The sequence below is a fragment of the Chiroxiphia lanceolata genome, chromosome 21, assembly GCF_009829145.1.
Source record: "Chiroxiphia lanceolata isolate bChiLan1 chromosome 21, bChiLan1.pri, whole genome shotgun sequence".
NCBI classification, from domain to species: domain Eukaryota; kingdom Metazoa; phylum Chordata; class Aves; order Passeriformes; family Pipridae; genus Chiroxiphia; species Chiroxiphia lanceolata.
In genome coordinates, this window is record NC_045657.1 from 1,927,976 (window position 1) to 1,942,615 (window position 14,640).

The window sequence follows — 14,640 nt, forward strand, 5'->3', positions numbered from 1 at the left end:
GTTAGGGAATTCTGAAGGAAGTCCAGGCACTAAGCTGAAGATGTCCCACTAACACCAGCTGCAGAGCCAGCAGTGTGAATGCCTCCCCAGTGTCAGAGGGATCTGATCTCCTAAATTACAGGTTTGACGCTGTGACACGTCTCCTGGTCAGGAAAGGTTCCCTGTGTGAAGCTTTTTGAGGCTGGTAGTTCTGTTCTGTGACCAGCCAGCAGTAGGTTCTGCAGGGCAGCCCTGACCCTCTCCCCGGCACACACTCACTGCAGGGGGTCCTCTGTGCCCAAATGCAGCAGCACAGACTGTCAGATCCACGTGCAGCATAGACAGAATTTAAATCTGTCTCCAGCCCAGGGATTAGGGGTTTGTTATGACTGAGAACAAAGTGCACAACTCCAGTAAATTGATTTGCAACATCAGATGGGAGAAGGATTTTAGCAGCCGCAGATGGGAGTAAATCACCCTCTGCCAGCTCTGCCCTGTGCCCGCTGTCCCACCTGAGCCCCTCACTGCTGCTGGGTCACACTGGGAACACGCTCTGCAGAGCCCAGACTGCTCCCATGGCTGCACTGCTTCCCACTCTCCTCCACAGCAGCTCTCCCCAGGGCTCGGCAGCAGCACCCGGGTGCCGACTTCCCGCTGACCTCCCGACCACGGCTGGGAGTTCTCATCCCTTCCTCCCCTGTGCCTCATCCTGCTTCAACCTAACAAATAAATATAAAAGTGATGTTATGGGAATAGCCACGAACAACAGCACAAGAGAACTTGCATGCTTCCAGAAGATGAAGCATATTTTTTTTCCTGTAGGAGAGGACGTGGGGATGAAGTCTCAGCACACAGCAGCACATCCTTCTCCATGTTTTGCTACCCTGAACTTTCTCCTGCCTTTTCCTTAAGTCCAGCTGCTGATCTCTGCCTGGGAAATGCTGCTCATCACACTCACGATGGGAACCTGGCGTTATAGGTTACCCTCACTAATGCAACACCTTCCCTGAGCAACACAAAGGACATGTAATTAAACTTATTAATGCCTGCCCTTGTTTTTAGACTGTTCTCAGTTTAAACCGGCAGCAGGATTAATTACATTCAAAAGGACTCTGTCAGCTCATACCAGATTCCAAACCTTGTTTTTGCCAGAGCAAACCTGAAGGATGATTTTAACCCGTGACATTCACCTGAGCGTGGCTATTTGTTTGTTTAACAACGTGCCACTGGGAAGTTTGTCAGTACAGCCAGCAAGGGCAATGATGGCATTTGTGACAAGCTCTGAGGAACTGCAAAAGCAAGGGAAGGGCATCAGGAGCAGGATGCAAAAGGTGATCAGAAACATATACCTGTGTTTCAATCATCAAAAATGCTGTTAGGGAGCCAAGGAAGCACCTTCTCTCTCTTTCCCATGAGAACAATGGCACCAACACGTTGCTTTTAACAGAAATCAACACTTATATAAGAAAATTACCTTTTCTTATCACATCAGCCTATAAACAGTGCTGGATCTGGGGACATCTGATGCAAACAGCAGTGACAGATCCACCACTCCAGTTTGGAGCCTGAGCCACAGCACAGCCCTGAGAACGAGTCGTTCCCACAGCACCGGCTCTGGAGCGAGCAGGGCCCCGAAAAACACCTGGGGCACGTCCATGGCAGCAGAAGCGCAGCCGGGATGTTGTGCTGTTGTGAGCACCGAGGCAGAGCCCCAGAGCCCCCCGCTCCCTGCAGCACCCCCGGGGTGCTCCCAGCTCCGCTCCGGGCTCACAACCTCCCACGGTGGGAAGAGGGTGGGGACGGAGGGTTTGATTTTCATCACCGAAATTTTGCGTAACACCAGCCTGGAGGCGGAATCCGGACAAGGCGGCAAAGGCGAGGCAGGATCCGTCCTGCTGGACCAAACCACACGGAAATGGAGCCGCAAGGCCCATCCCCGCACCGCGGCTGCCCAGGCATGAAACGGACGCTGAAAACAAACCGCGAGCACACGGAGCGAAGGGACGGACACCGCCGGGCCGGGCCGGGATGGAGCGGCTCTGCCAGCGCCGGTCCCTCCAGCGCGGCGGCCTCCGCGCCCCGGCCCCGCTCCGCGCCCTCCGCCCCGCCCGACCCCGCCGGGGCCGCCGTGCGGGACCAGCCCGGCCGGGGCGCGGGGAGTTCGCCTGGTCCGCGCAGGAGCCGCGCACACCCCCGGGCACCCCCGCACTCACCCGCAGGGCCCGGCCCCGCCGCGCCGCCGCTGCACCGCCACCGCCGCCCCGCTCGGGCTGGGCCATACCACGCTCCCGCCGCCGCCACCGCGGGCGGGGACCCCCGGCCCCGCCGCCCCCGGCCCCGCTCCGGGCCGGCCCCGCCGCCGCCCCGCCCCGCCGCGGCCCATTGGCTGCGCTGTAGCTGGGCAGAGCGCCCCGGGCCCGCCGCCCCCGGAGCGCGGGGGTTCCGGGGGGCATCGCCGTGTCTGCGGGGGGCATCGCCGTGCCCCGCGCACGGGGGGTCCCGCCTCGCCCTCCCGGCAGCGCCCCGTGCCCCGCGGGGCCGCCCCCGCCGGCCGCGTCCCCGAGAGCCGCTCACCCCGCTCCGCATCCCGCCTGTCCCGCCCGCCGCCCTCATTCTGCTGTGATGAACCGGGGGGAAAACGCAGCTCTGCGGGAAGAAAGCCCGTGTCGTGCAGCCGCTGCCCCGCAGCGTCCCCCGGCCCGGCACCGGCAGCGGAGGGGAGGGACGGCGCCGCCCGCCCGCCCGTCCCTGCCCTCGGCCGCGCTCCGCATTCCTTTCCCGTTTGGGAGCCGAGTCACTGACCTTTGCAGCAGCGCGATCCACAGCAGGGAGTAGCGCCTGCAGCAGCAGCCGGCGGCCCCTGCGTGAGCCATGGTCCGCACCCCGCACGGGGCCAGCCCGCATCGGCGCGGGGCTCAGCGCGGGGCTCCCCGGGGGGCTCCGGGGCCGGGCGGCCTCAGGGAACGCGGCGCCCGGGGCGGCAGGTGAGCGGCAGAGGAGATGGGAGGCAGCGCAGAGGAGAGGGGGAGGCTGCACGACATGGTCCCACTGTCCCGACTGCCACCATCCTCACCCAGCCCACGCCGACACGTTCCCAGAGCCAGACTGCTGCTGTCATCCTGGCGTATTCAAATGCCTCCATTACTCATCAAGAACAAAGTAGGACTATCTAGTAAATGAAAAACCACCACATGGCACTGTCCCCTGCCTCTTACTGATGGCTGCTTCCTCTTCCACTTTTCAAAGGCTAGTGTCCATGTCTGCAGCAAGGCATTAATCCTCCAGCTCATGTGAGGCGGCTCCGGATCAGCAGAGAAAGCCGACACCTGGGCTGCAAACGCTGGTCAGCATTGGAGGGGAAAACGAGAAGTAAACATCCCCAGGTGACAGCAATACTCGGGGTTCCTCCATAGCACAGGAGAAGGAAGCAGGTTTCAGAGTGGGAGACGGGCAGGTCCTGCCCGAGGCAGCAGGTCCGAGTCTCGCCTCCTCCAGGGACTCACAAGCTGGATTCCCAGCCGGACCGTCCCTCCAGGCAGCAGCACCATGCACGGCGGTGACAAACAAGTCAAAATACGCAGGTTCTCTGCCCAGTTCCAGCACTAACTCCCTGCACAGCCTCACCCATGTGCCTTTCCTCCTCAGCCAGGGAGGGGGCCATGACCCTTTCACCTCCAAAGGATCCAGAAAACATGAAGCAGGATTACTGCTGGGCTTCACTGACAAGGAGCTCTGCCTGTCACCTAAAGCCAGTAGGGTCCTTTCTTCCTTCCAAGGCAAAACAGTGCCCACCACACTCCCAGGACAACAGCACCAGCTCACCAGCCAGGCTGGCAGCAAAATGCCCCAGTCACTGCCTGTCCCACCTTGCCTCCTTAGCAGAGAACGTCCAGACCCCTTCCCCTTGCAGTCTGCAAACAGCGCTCTGGATTTAGCACATTTTGCCTCATTTTTGCCTCCCCCCATTCCGCCCGCCAGTGGTTTGAAGTTTTCTCACCCTTTCCTGGCAGATGCCATGCAGAGAGACAAGCTCGCTGTCCTTGATCTGCTTTTCAGGGCTTCTATAAAGTAGGGCACCAGCATCAACCCAGCGTCAGGTTTTTGATACATTGCTGGAGTAGCCAAAAATAATAACAGGCAGCTTCAGTCAATCTTTTCCTTCTCAAATCTGCAGCAGCAGCAGCACAGGGGTCCTTTGTGTGGCAGAGCAAAAAAGATGGTGCATGCCAGACTGCAATCCTGGTCAGCAATCCAGAGCCATTCCTGCCCGGATCCGGGCTCCCCGCAGCTCCCGAGTCCTGCAGCACGTGGGTCCTCAGCACGGAGCTCTTGCCTTGTGGGGTCCCCTCTCCCAAGCCATCCGTGTTTTGCTCTCCCTATTTCCTTTAGCACCTTATCTCCCGGGCTGCTGTGAAACACTAAGGTCAAGTTACAGTTTTACCAAGCCTTTTATCTTTCTGGCAAGGCACGAAAATGCAGAACCTGAACTTTGGAACGAGCCCTCGCACCTGCAGTGGGTGGAGAGCGGAGCAGACCCAAGGCAGTGGGAGAAGGGATAATCCAGGTTCTCTGCAGCCCAGCAATGGAACTGTCTGTTGCACGTTCAGACACTTTATTAGGAGACTCTGGAAGGAAGTGCTGAACCCAACAAACATGTGCTTTGGCCTGTGCCCCCGCAGGAAGCCAGCTATCCTGGGAACTGTGGCAGCTCCAGCTGACGTAAGGACCCAGCACGACTCTGCTGCAGCTTCCACATCACAGCAAAGACCAGCAGGACCCAGCCAAAGAGCTCTGTCTGCTGGGAACTCCCCAGTTGAATTCCCCCTGTCCCCAACCTGAAATTCCAGACGGTTTGTGCAGGACTGGGACACGAGCCAGGCATCAGGGGATGAAGTAAGGTTTGACCTTGGAGCCCCTGTGCTCTGTGGGTCTGTTGTGCTGCACATTGATTCTCCACACTCTCACCTTGGTGAATGACAACTGTGTTTTGCCAAATGTTGGGAAGTGCCACTGTGCCCCTGCCCCATCGATCCCGCTGGGCTCAGGATGGTGTCTGTAGCACACAACCTTCTTGGGGCTCCAGGTCTGGAATGCACAGGCCATTCCTTGCCCTCTGCCTCTCCACAGCCCCTGGACTGAATACCCGTGGGTGGCTCGGGAGGTACAGGAAAAAGCCAAAACTCTACAGACCAGGGCCCTGGGGACCACTTTGTCCCCTTCCCCAGGGAGTGCCAGGCAGTGAAGGAACCACATCCCACTGACTCAGTGTTCAAACACTGCTGCAGGGAGCATTACTGCCACCGAGAAGAAACCTGCGTGTCAGAGTCTCAGCTCCTTTTATCCAAGCCGGGGCTTATCCAGTTTCCTTCCAGCGAACTCGTGCCTCATCCCTTGCCTGCACAAGGTGATGTTTCCCTGCAGAAACACCTGTTCTCTGTGTTCAGCAGGTGATAACACAGGTGTACAGCACAGCCAGAGCTCTGACTGTCACTGCAGTGCTGGCACCGTCCCTGGGCACTGTACGTGACCTCCACCCCACCCCTTCTCCATATTTACACTCCTGTTCCTGATGGGATCCCAGCACCCACCCACCCGGCTCACTGCTCAAGAAATGGCATTTGGGAAAGGAAAGCTGCTGTGCCCGGTCACAGGGCAGGTAAACACTTCCTTCCATGGGTTATTACAGGAAGTTTTCCATTCCCAGTTATTATTTGTGGTATTTGTAGCCCTCTTTTCTTGGGTCATGTTTTCTCCTCTGGTCCCAGCCAGGCCTGGCTGACTCTGAGGAGGATGGTCACAGCTTTGCCTCCAGCAAAGCAACCTTTCCACACTCCTGCCATGTTTACCTTTTGGAGCTATTAAACCCAGATATCTCTCACTTTTTATTGACTGTGAAGCCAGCGCTTTATGCTTTATGACCACGCTGTCTATCACTGGGAAACAAACAATTTTCTAATAACCTTGAAGAGTTAGCACTGGAAGGGATTGTGATTATCCAGATGTATTCTAAACTTACAGTTAAAATCAAATAACTGTTGATGTTGTAAAAGCGCTAATTTTATAAAGTGTGAACAATCTCATATTCCAGCATAATTAACATTAAAATACATGGAATTGCACAGCTGGCTGGCTGCTACTGGGTTGCTTCTCAAGCACTGGGGTGGGCACAGTCATTACTGTGGGGTTCTTGTGAAAAACTCCTCAGTGCATGTACTGCAGCCTATGGCACTGTCAAACAAGGTCCAGATTTCTCTGCAGACATCACTAAATCGACTGTCAGGACTCCCAAAGTTCCTCTATCAAGCTGCATATTCCCCCTGTCACTGCCACACAGCCCCACTGTGTCACCTTCACTGCACTCATAGCTGGTTATTTTGTCCTTTGGTTGAGTTTCAGCAAAAAGGTAATTGGAGGCTGAAGGGCACAAAAATTACCCAGGCCTTGCACACTGCAGGAACAACGGCCAGAATAAACCAAGAGACTGGGAAAAGATTTCTTCACCTGCTTCATTAAAACCTGCTCCATGTCCCCCAGAGCTGAGCTGCAGCAATGGGGCAGAGTTGACTCGAGCACCTCTGAAAAATCAGACACCGTATCAATAATGTTTCCACTGAAAGAATATTTCCTTCTGACTCCAGCCAGCTTTTACACCATGTTTCAGAGTGGCCAGACAGCGGATCTGACCGGCCAGTTTCTCTTTCTGCTTATAATTAGCTCCACTTTTCCACTCTCCTGAACAAGCATTAAGACTTTCCTCTAGGAATGTAATCCCAATCACCAAGAAACCTGTCTTTACTGAGATGCCACTCATCTTTTCTGGGGGTTTTATTTAAAACAGAACATTGTCATTAGCAGCAGATTTTTCTAAACCTTTTTGTGAGGTCCCATTCCTGCAAACATCCAATATCATTCCGTGCGATTAGTCTCGCTTCAGAGACACCACTTAACATTCAACCACAATTTGAGCCAAGACATTTGCAGGAGTCAAGTTTTGAATTTCAAATCTAAACTACAGAGAGGTACCAGTGGTGAATGACTTTGAGCCTGACAAACACAAATAGATGTTTTAGCATCTAAACTACATTTTCCTGTGATTTGTCCTTCTGTCTAACAATACTGCCCCGTATAATGGCTTCAGTTTCGTAGGGAAGAGCTGACTTTGAAGGCTGAATGATGTTCTTCAACAAATTGATGTTCTTAAACAGCAACATGCAAAGAAGGAGAAGTTTATAATCAGAATAAGGTTGGGGAAGTGTTATTTTGCTGCTGCTGAACTTTCCCATAAAGAAAAAAGAAGAAGGAAAGCTCAAAGCATTTTAAAGTTTGTTTTGATTGTGTTGTTTTAATCCATAGCTGGCACCAAGATATAAAGCTAATTTCTTCCAATTGTTATCTGCCTTCGAGCCAGATAGGTTTTAGTGTCTTTTAGGGATTTAAAGCACATCCTTCTCATGGGAGCCTTCTTCTCAGATGGAGTGAGAGGCTCACACCCAGGAAGCCGGTGGTTTTTCTGTGCCTCTCAGAGCTGTGACTGTGGGTGATCAGTCCAGGGACTGCACCCACTGTCCCCTGCTCTCCCCTGCCTCCGGCACCTTGAAGGAGACAGAGCCTTTGGGAAGAATATTTCTGCACTCCTGCAGCACAGGGCAAAGGGAGACTGAAAGCCCCAGGAATGCTGAAGGCAGAGCCAGAGCTGGTGCCTGATCCCAGCCCGTTCCCTCTCTCCCTGGGCTGGAAGGAAGCTCTGAGCCCCCTTCTGCCAGCCTGGGGCTTCTCCTGCTGGGGTGCTCTCCACATCCAGATACCAACAGAAACCAGGAATACTGACACAGGGACCTCAGCACCTCCACAAACAGCCACATCCATATGAAAAATACAGGTAGGAAGAGGAAATATTCCCACTGATAACCAACCCTTTTCAGGAATGACTCATTTGTTTCTCCTGGAGCAGCGTGAGGTACAGCTCTGCACCAAACCCAGGTCAGCTCCAGTGACCCCCCTGGACCACCCTGGCTCTTACCATTCCAGACTCCATAACCAGGGATTAAACTTGGCAATCCTGGGGTGCACTGCATCACTTCCCCAGCTCATTTTTCTAAGTGCAAGTATCATTACTGCACACTTCACGCAATGCCAAGGGCAGCTACTTCCAGAGCTGATGTAAAAATTGTTATTAAAACTTACAAACTGTGAAAAACTCTTATTAAAAAAAAAAAAAAGTCCAAATCCTGGCACTGCCCTAAATTAAATTACAGCTGTGAGCTGCCAGGGGTACCTGGATAAGCACAGAGCCAGGCGTGCGTGCAGCCCTTATCCACAGCCCACACCTGCTGCTCCCTCCTGGAAGTGCCACTAATGAACACCCTGTACAGCCCAGAGGGTTCCAGATAAGGGAAAGGTCAGAGGGACGGCTCAGGAGTGAGGACCAGACTGAACGGGGTTCATAAATGACAACCCCACTTTAAACCTAAAATTAATTTTTTCAATAAATTAGGGCAAGTGAGCTTTCCTCCAGCTCAGACAACGCAGCTTTCCCTGGATACGGGCTGCTGGCAGGAGGAGGAGGAGGAGGCACATGCGCTCAGGAATCAATGCTAATACCCTCAAAAATTAATCTCTGAAAATTGCTTCAATGGAATAGAAACGATTTCATATAAATCTCTGTATAGCAAGAGCTGATAGAGTATCACAGTGATACCTGGAGTAAGCACAGAGGGAAAAAAACCAGGTTTTGTCTTTCTGTAACACAGGGTTGGTGTGGCCACTCTGCCTTCGTGTGCCTCAGTCTCCCTGCTGTGGACACGGGAATCTGGGAAAGCTGCTGGGGTCTGCTGAGAGCTAATCAGGGTTACACAGGGTGGATGTGGCTTCCCCAGGATGAAAACACCAGCTATTCTACTTGAAATGAGAGTCATGGTTTGGATTTCAAGATGCAGCCGGGATGGCTCTCTCCAGGGAAGGGAGGGACGGGCTCTTATCGCAGCCATGGGAGCGTGTTGGACTCGGAATGTGTTTCTGAATGCCAATGTCTGTGCAGATTGTGCCTTCTGGTACCTGCAGGACAAAGCCAGCCGTGGTGGCAACAAGCTCTGCAGATCTAAATCAGACCTCTGAAGAACAAAGTCTCTCAGCCCGGCTGAATAACATATTAATTAAAAGAAGACAATGAGCAGCGTGTCAGCTTTGCTGCTGAGAATTCACCTGGGGAGCTGCAGACCTGCAGCCCCCCCTTCACTCCACCTGAGCCGTGCCCGTGGGGCTGCTGAGCTTCCAGGGGCTCCTGTTGCTCCTGTACCCAGCCTACACCTCTGCACAGATCCTGGGCAGGGGACCCAGAGCCTGCCTGCCAGCCACAGGATCTGTGCAGGGGCAGCAGAGCCATCCAGTGCAGGGCAGTCCCGACCCAGTAGATCTTCCTGACCAGAAACACTTTTTCCCATCCTCTGGATGGGACATGGATGTTCCTGAATGAGCTCTCTCCATGGGTATCTCCACCCTCATCTTCTACACGGGGGAGCCAGAAGGGAGCTTGTCCCAAAGCTCCACGCTGGGGAGGGGATGGAGGCAGGAACAGGGGCAGGGCTGAGCCCCAGTTCAGTAGCTGTACAGCAGAAGCAACTTCCTTTTGTAACCAAGCTATTTTAAATCAATCTAGTCAGACAGATGCAAAGCACTGAGACAGATGCACTGAAACTGGTTTGATCCTTGCCTGAACAGGATTAACTTGCTTCAGTTATTAACCAAATTAAACCCCAGCTCATCATCATTGCAAAAATGACTGTATTTTACACTCAGTTGTGCGGAATTTTTGTAGAGGCAGAACGTGGGAGGATTTTCCTGTGTCGTAGGTGTTCAGGGTCACCACAGAGCTCCCCCACAACCCGGCCTGGGCTCAGATAACTCCTTGGGGTAGATCTGTGCTTGTCTCACCTGCAATTTTACTCCATTCCTAATGTCTAAACCTACATTTTAGGCCATTAGCCTGTAGTGATCACAGGAAGAGTTAAAACTATTCAGACACACGAAGAGCCTGAGCTCATGTAAGTAGATTGAGTTAAAATAAACACAGTTGCACAGACCCCTCTTTTTCTGCAGATCCAACCCGGCTTCAGTTCTTGCTCACAGTCCCGGCTCTGCCTTTTCCACAAAGCCACTGGCTTTGCTCTGTGCTTCCCAACTCTGCAGGGTTAAATCTGCAAAGCAGAACCCAAACATTTTTGGTTTACTTTCTTCTGAGAAAATGCAAAATGTTTGGATCTGGAAAATTAGGGTTTAGATTTTATTCTTGTATTTAATTTCTTAAAACACCAATTTCCACATTTTTTCTTCCTCTGGTGGAATATAAAACCATCATCCAAGAGAGAAGAGCTGACAACCCCCTCTGCCCTGCTGCCCATCCGCTGAACTGCCGCTATTCCAGTGCACTAAACCACTTTTTCTTATCCTGACAGATGCTGAGCTTAGGTCAAATCCCTGGGAATACGTGGGGCCAGCGTATGCTCTCACAAACAGAATTGCAATCTGCTCCTGAGCTGATGAGGCTGCCCTGGATTTACACCAGCGCGGCTCACCCGGGCTCCGTGTGGAGGGTGTGTGGCCATGGGCACACATGGGCAGTACCAGGGATGTGCCTGCTCTGATCAGAAATCAGATGAGGTGAACAGAAAGGACAGAGTGTGATGGGCCATGGAGTCCCCACCCAGCCCGGTGACATCCCTGTCTCCGTGGGGAAGTTTAACCGGCTCAGGCTGCGCCGGCGCCGGACTCCCCTCGGCTGTTAGAGCAGTGATTGACTCTGGTCACACAGGCTGTAAATCCATAAATCAGAACCTGCTGCACTTGGGGAGGCAGCTGACAGGCTGCGAGGTTTAAGTGACTAGAAAGATTCGACTCCTTCCCTGAGCAGGGCTGTGCTGGCCCAGGGCTGCCAGCTAAGGACTGAACTAGGGCAGGGATGAGCCAGAATGGCCCAAAAAGCAGGAGGCTGAACTCTGGGGTCCAGTTCTGCAAATCCCTGCCCAACATCCACCACCCTCACTCTGCTGTTCCCAGTCCCTGCCACCCCTCTCCTTGGTCCCTACACCTCTTTTCCTGCCCCAGACTCAATCAGATGGGCACATACAGAGAGGGCTTAGAAGGAAAAACAAGCTACAAGCGCTGCCCAAGACAAGGGTGAGACCTGCAGCATCCCCAGGGAGGGGTAGGGAAGGCAGGGAGAGAGGACATGCAGCACCCCCAGGGAGCAGTAGAGCAGGGAGGCAGCAGGCTCCCATTGGTCCTGGGTGGCCCAGATGCCATGGCCATCACTGGAGGAAGGAAGACAGAGGAGAAGAGCAGGTGCCTGGTGGGCAGTGAGGGGGCAGAGCCCAGGCACCTCCCAGCCCAGAGCCAGGCCCAGCAGGACTCACCTCGCTCTGGCAGCATGGCCCAGCTGGCTGTGCCTCCACTCCCTGCCAGCCTCCAGGAAAGAGCCTGGGTGCCTTTATATACCATTGCACTGCACCAAAACTGAAAGCATGAAGCGAGTTTCCAAATGAGCAATGGTGCTCTGAACACAGCAAACAAAGTCCAGGATCCCCAGGCCTCTGATGTCACCATCCTGCATGAGCAGCATAAAGCCTAAAATGGCTTCATAAAAAACTGGGGACATTTAAAAAGTAGGTGCTGTGTGGCCCTGGATTGTACTGTCCTTTCCAGGACAGGACTGACCCCCTGCCATGTCCTGCTGTCCCTGTCACAGGGCAGGGGGCAGAGTGGGATTCATCCAGGGGACACATAGGCACAGCCAAACACAGGTGATTCAGCTGAAGCTCCCAAACAATTCAGGTGAAAGGGGAGCTCTTTTCAGCAAGAGCTCTGCCACCTCCCCATCCAGGATCCCACCCACTGCCCCCCAGACAGGTGTCCCCTGCCCAGGCTGCTGCCCAAGGGTTGTACCCCATGGATAGGTGGGGTACCCCAGGCAGAGGCCACATGGGGTTGCAAGGGGTGCCACATGAGGTCTTGGGGGACCTCATCCAGTGCCACTTCTCCAGTGCTGCTCAGAAGCAGCAGCCTGGCCATCCCAGTCCATACTGGTTTCACACCGTGAGGGGAAAAGCTTCCTCTCCTGTGCATCTCTGCTCTGCCTGGCTGGGTTTGTAGCTCCCTGACTTCATCCTCCAGCCCAGGATAATGCTGCCAGCTCCTGAATCCCAGACACACAGACACACACTCCCCCCCACTCAGACACAGACACACTGGGGGACTGGTCCCTGTGGAGCCGTCACGTGCAGTGTGATTCACCCCGGGCTCGGGCCCTGCGCATGTGTCGGCGCTGCCTTTCCATGAGGAAATCACAGCCTGTCAACAGGAATTACACCGACAGACCCGGCTGGGGGGGAGAAACAGAGCACGTTCTGTGACTGAGTCACTGCATAACCTCCAGTCATATCTCATTTACAGGGCACAAGGGCGACAGTTCAAACTGCTGGGCTCGGAGCTGGGACAGGGACAGGGACAGGGACAGGGGCAGGGACAGGGACAGGGGCAGGGACAGGGACAGGGACAGGGACAGGGACAGGGACAGGGACAGGGGCAGGGGCAGGGACAGGGGCAGGGACAGGGATAGGGGCAGCACTGGCACAGCGCTGACTTCTGAGACAGCGACTGCCAAGGCACAGAAATGTCCCGTGGGTTCTTCACTTGAGAAAAGCACAGGTGCTGAGGGTCTGGCTGGCTGATGCAGGGTAAAGCAGGGATAACACAAGAGGATCTTCCCTGGGATGAGGGATGGGTTAAACGCTCTGTGCTCTCCAACCTACGGCTCCTGCAAAATCCAGATGTACCAGCAGCTGCCACACAGAATATAGGGAATTTGGGAAAAGCTGCCAAGTGCCTTCTCTCTGAAGGGCCCACAATGCTCACATCCATGTCACAAATGATGGGATAATAACTTAGATTTTTTGTTTAAGGATTTTTTTTTTGTTTAGTTTTAGTTTTTTATAAAGAGATTAGTGTTGGAGGAAAGTTCAGGAAGCTCCAAGTCTGAACACTGGTTTTTGGGAGGAGGCAATAAAAGAACTCCTGCATTAGGTTGATGTGTGATTCCTGAGTACAGTCTTGACCTACCTTTGACATGTGGCTTCCCTTATTCCATCCTTTATACACTTTATTACCTTATGCACTTTAAGAAACAAAATTACTTTTTAATTCCTTTGCCTGTAGAAGTGTGAAAGCAGCTTCTTCATAAATCCAATGAGATCCCAAGTGGAGCCAGGAAGCCACTTGAGTTGTGCACCATAAACACTTCCACAATGTGAATTAATAAGTCTCTCTGAGGATTGGGAAGTGTGCCACATGCAGCATTTCTGAGTCCACAGCCCTTTTATCTAAGTTGTTTTTTTCCTTTATCCTTGTCTCACTCCATGACAGTTTTGAGATTTTTGGCATCCAAGCTGCAGCCTGGCTTGTCAAGCTAAACATCAACAGAGCCTTTATATGTACGTGAGAAATGAGAATAGAGACAAAAATAGTTATTAACTCTGCTTTTAGAATACTGAACCAGCGAGGTGGCTGTGTGCCAGTGGAGGAAGGGGCCTGGAGCAGTTCTGATCCACATCTGTTTAACACTGTCCAGTCGCTCCAGCGGAGCCGCTCCCCGGCGCCGGATGGGAGGACTTTCCTCCTCTGCTCTGTTCTGTTCCCCAACGATGCTGTGTTTGGGCTGTGACCACATTAGCAGGTAGCAAGGAGCACATTTGAAGTGGAAGACCTGGTGCTGCCCTGTCTGCACCCCAGGGAGGGGAGGTGGCTGCTCCTGGAGCACACCAGTGGGTTTGGCTCGTGCACCAGGATGGCCCCGTGGTGCAGACCCAGGCACCGTGTGGGGGGGAAAACACAGCTGAGAAGCACATGCCCAATCCACCCTGTGACACTGGCATGGACCCTCTCAGAGCCCTCAGCACTCCAAGTGGGAGCCACATCCATCCCTCGGCCCTCGGAGGGCAGGAGTGCTGTGCAGGGACTCTGCTCCCAGCACGGTGACACTCCCTCCGCCTCAGTCACATCCAGACAAACTGTTTCTCGGAGACCATCCCAGCTTGCTGCAAACACTAAAACAAGTTTGGAAACACTGGGAACACTGGACTCCATTAAAAAGAGGTGCTCCATGCCAAGGCTGAGAGAAGAGGAATGTGACCCAGCGGGACTGCCTTGGCTTGCAAATGGCTCGTGGACAAAGCTCGCTCTTTCTCCCTTGCTTTTCACCACTGCCAAGCAGGGCCTCGCTCCCTTCATTCTGGCAAGTGTCTTAGGTAAAATGTACAAGAATTTCCCTCCATGGAGTGAATTTTAGAGGAGACGTTGGAAAATGGTGCTGGGTGACCAGCTGGAGCTCAGCAAAGTGCTGGAGCAAAGTCCTGCAGAACTACTCTAGATGGCAGAACACCTGGCCCAGGACTGCAGGATGCTGCAATACTTACAAGAAATTTTAATTATAAACAGGAATAATGGGCATGGCCCAGATCCTCATCCACTGTGGAGTGCTTTCCCCACACTTTGAAATAAAGCTACTAAAATCAGAGATGTTCAGCACCCATTATAAGACTGCTAAAAACTCCAGCTCCTTTGGCAATTACTATAAAATACTTGCAGGCAGTTTTTAAAGGCATTAGTGAGATA

General features: G+C 53.5%; 1 protein-coding gene across 10 annotated transcripts in view; it reads right to left on the reverse strand.

Annotated features, from left to right (window-relative positions):
• The window catches only part of DAB2IP (DAB2 interacting protein), a 200,536-nt gene that overhangs the window by 44,438 nt on the left and 141,458 nt on the right, over positions 1–14,640 (reverse strand). Inside the window, exon 1 of one of the 10 annotated variants that reach the window (XM_032708476.1) lies at positions 3,977–4,404. The exons of 7 other annotated variants lie outside the window; for them this stretch is intronic. In XM_032708476.1, the coding sequence (XP_032564367.1) occupies positions 3,977–4,089 (113 nt within the window). In that variant the 5' untranslated portion in view covers positions 4,090–4,404. Of the gene's footprint in view, positions 1–2,192; positions 2,230–2,553; positions 2,644–3,976; positions 4,405–14,640 lie in introns of those variants that run through there. 2 more of the 10 variants (XM_032708478.1, XM_032708477.1) reach the window with 2 other exon arrangements.